Genomic DNA, 2314 nt, shown 5'->3' with positions numbered 1-2314 from the left:
ACACACACACACACACACACACATATATATATACATATATATATATATATATATATATATATATATATATATATATATATATATATTACAGGATATGTAGTTACTTCGAAATTTACAGTTGAAGAAGTGAAGGTTTTTGTCGGATTTCTTCTTTTTGCTGGGTACCATAAGTTCCCTGCTGAGAAGATACACTGGTCTGAAGATGAAGATGTTGGCATACCAGTTATAAAGACAGCTATGTTATGAAATAAATATCAGAAGTTGAAAACATTGCTTCATTTTCAAGATAATGACTTAGCCAATGAAAACAAACAGATCGCGGATTGAAAATTAGACCTCTCTTGAAAATGATAAACGCATCTTTTCAAAAATTTGGAATATTTGAGGAAAATTTGTCAGTTGACGAAATAATAGTCAAATACTATGGACAAAGTGGGCTGAAACAGTTTATCCGAGGCAAGCCTATTAGATTTGGCTATACGTTGTGGTCTCTTTGTGGAGCAAGTGGCTACTGTTTCAAATTTGATTTATACTGAGGAAAGGATCCAGAAGATGCTGCAAGAGATGACCTACTATTGGGATCAAGAGTAGTCCTAAACATGCTGCACTGCATTGAAAAACCCGAGAATCATTGTGTGTACTTTGACAATTTCTTCACTAGTAAAAATCTTCTGATTCATCTGAGAAATTTGGGTTTTCGTGCAACTGGGACTGTCAGAGAGAATAGAGTTGGTTACTGTCCACTACTGAGCAGCAACGAACTGAAAAAGACAATTCGAGGAAACTCTGACTACCAGTTGGACAGGAATGGTGTAGTCTTATTTGTTCGATGGCATGACAACAGATGCGTTACAATTGGTACAAATTTTGACAAAGTTGAATCTTTGGGAGCAGCTACGCGGTACAGTAGACAAGCAAGTAAGAATACACAAGGTCAACAACCTGCCGTTTTGAAGGCGTATAACACGTACATGGGAGGTGTTGACCACAATGACTGGTTAGTTGAAAAATACGCAATGGTAATTAGAGGGAAAAAATGGTACTGGGTCCTATTTACGTGTATGCTGGTAATGGCCTTCGTAAATGCCTGGCTCCTCTACAGACTAGTATATGGGGAAAATGCACTGGATTTACTGGATTTCAGACGTTCTGTTGGAGTTACATACCTGAAATTGGAAACTGGAAGACCGAATATTGGACGTCCAATGGAATACCCATCAAGTCAGTTGAGAGTGATACCAGACATCAGGTTTGATGGAATTGGTCATATGATTGACAAAAGTAGCATGTAAAGAAGACGTGTAAGAGCTAAATGCACCGGGAAACCAAAAACATATTGTGCTAAATGCCACGTAACACTGTGTGTGAAGTGTTTTGTACCATTTCACAAGAAATAAATAGTTAAGACAAGAATACAGTTTAGTATGCTATACGATACTGTTAGATCCCAGCATCCTATTTTGAGGGCGGCCATTATATCCGCATGTATAAATATTGTTTGGCTATTTTTGTACTTATTGTGGTTCATACAGTATGTACATTATAATTAAGGAATAAAAAGGAGAATTTAAAAAAATTAATTTGGGACTTAATAGGTTAAACTCTACCATCTCTGATGACTGTTTCATTTTTAATTCATCAGAGAAACTATCATCCAATAACTTAACACTTTCTGATTTCTGCTTTACTACAGGGGTCTCTACTATTGAATCGTTGCCCTTTTTCACACCACTGTCAGGAGACACTAGTTCGGATTTCACTTTAACATTACTATTTTCATGCATATTTACACTTGAATCATTGTCTGGATTTACAGTTCCTTCAACAGACATAGGTCCTGATTTAGGTTTAACTTCTGTTTCTTATTGCGGTTCCATCGCCGACAGTCTTTTAGTGCAGGTTAGTAAAAGTTTTAACAGCTTTTCACTTAACTTAGTTCCTTCTGCACGACGTATGGCGTTGCCGGCGCGGCGTACCAGGATTACTGATGTGAGGCGGCGCGTTGAACTGCAGATGGTACCTCGACAACTGCCGTGTTGTGGGCGTAGCCCGCAACAGCAGACACGGCTCCGGTCGCTCCGACGGATGACTGCGTTGCGGCGAGACTGACTTCTCGCGATGCCTGCAGCGCCGCTAGACTCAGCGCCAGCTCCGTCAATCCAGATGCGTTGTTAATCCAATTGCGTCGTCCACATGCACATGTAACACTGTCTATCACTGTTCGATTGCTCAGTTGCGTGTCGCATTTCACTTCCGAATCCGAATACTTAAAAATCACTTTCACTTTTACTCAGTTAGTTTCCTGGCCGATTAG

General features: G+C 39.3%; 1 protein-coding gene across 1 annotated transcript; it reads left to right on the top strand.

The window, feature by feature from the left end:
- Window positions 1-599: 599 nt before the first annotated feature.
- On the top strand, window positions 600-1292 carry LOC126101209 (piggyBac transposable element-derived protein 3-like). The gene has a single exon (XM_049911903.1). The coding sequence runs from the start codon at window positions 600-602 to the stop codon at window positions 1290-1292; it is 693 nt and encodes a 230-aa protein (XP_049767860.1).
- The last annotated feature ends 1022 nt before the right edge of the window (window positions 1293-2314 follow it).

Source organism: Schistocerca cancellata, chromosome 9 (assembly GCF_023864275.1).
Source record: "Schistocerca cancellata isolate TAMUIC-IGC-003103 chromosome 9, iqSchCanc2.1, whole genome shotgun sequence".
NCBI classification, from domain to species: domain Eukaryota; kingdom Metazoa; phylum Arthropoda; class Insecta; order Orthoptera; family Acrididae; genus Schistocerca; species Schistocerca cancellata.
Note: the sequence above shows the minus strand (reverse complement) of the source record. Positions and strands in the feature narration are given on the sequence as shown.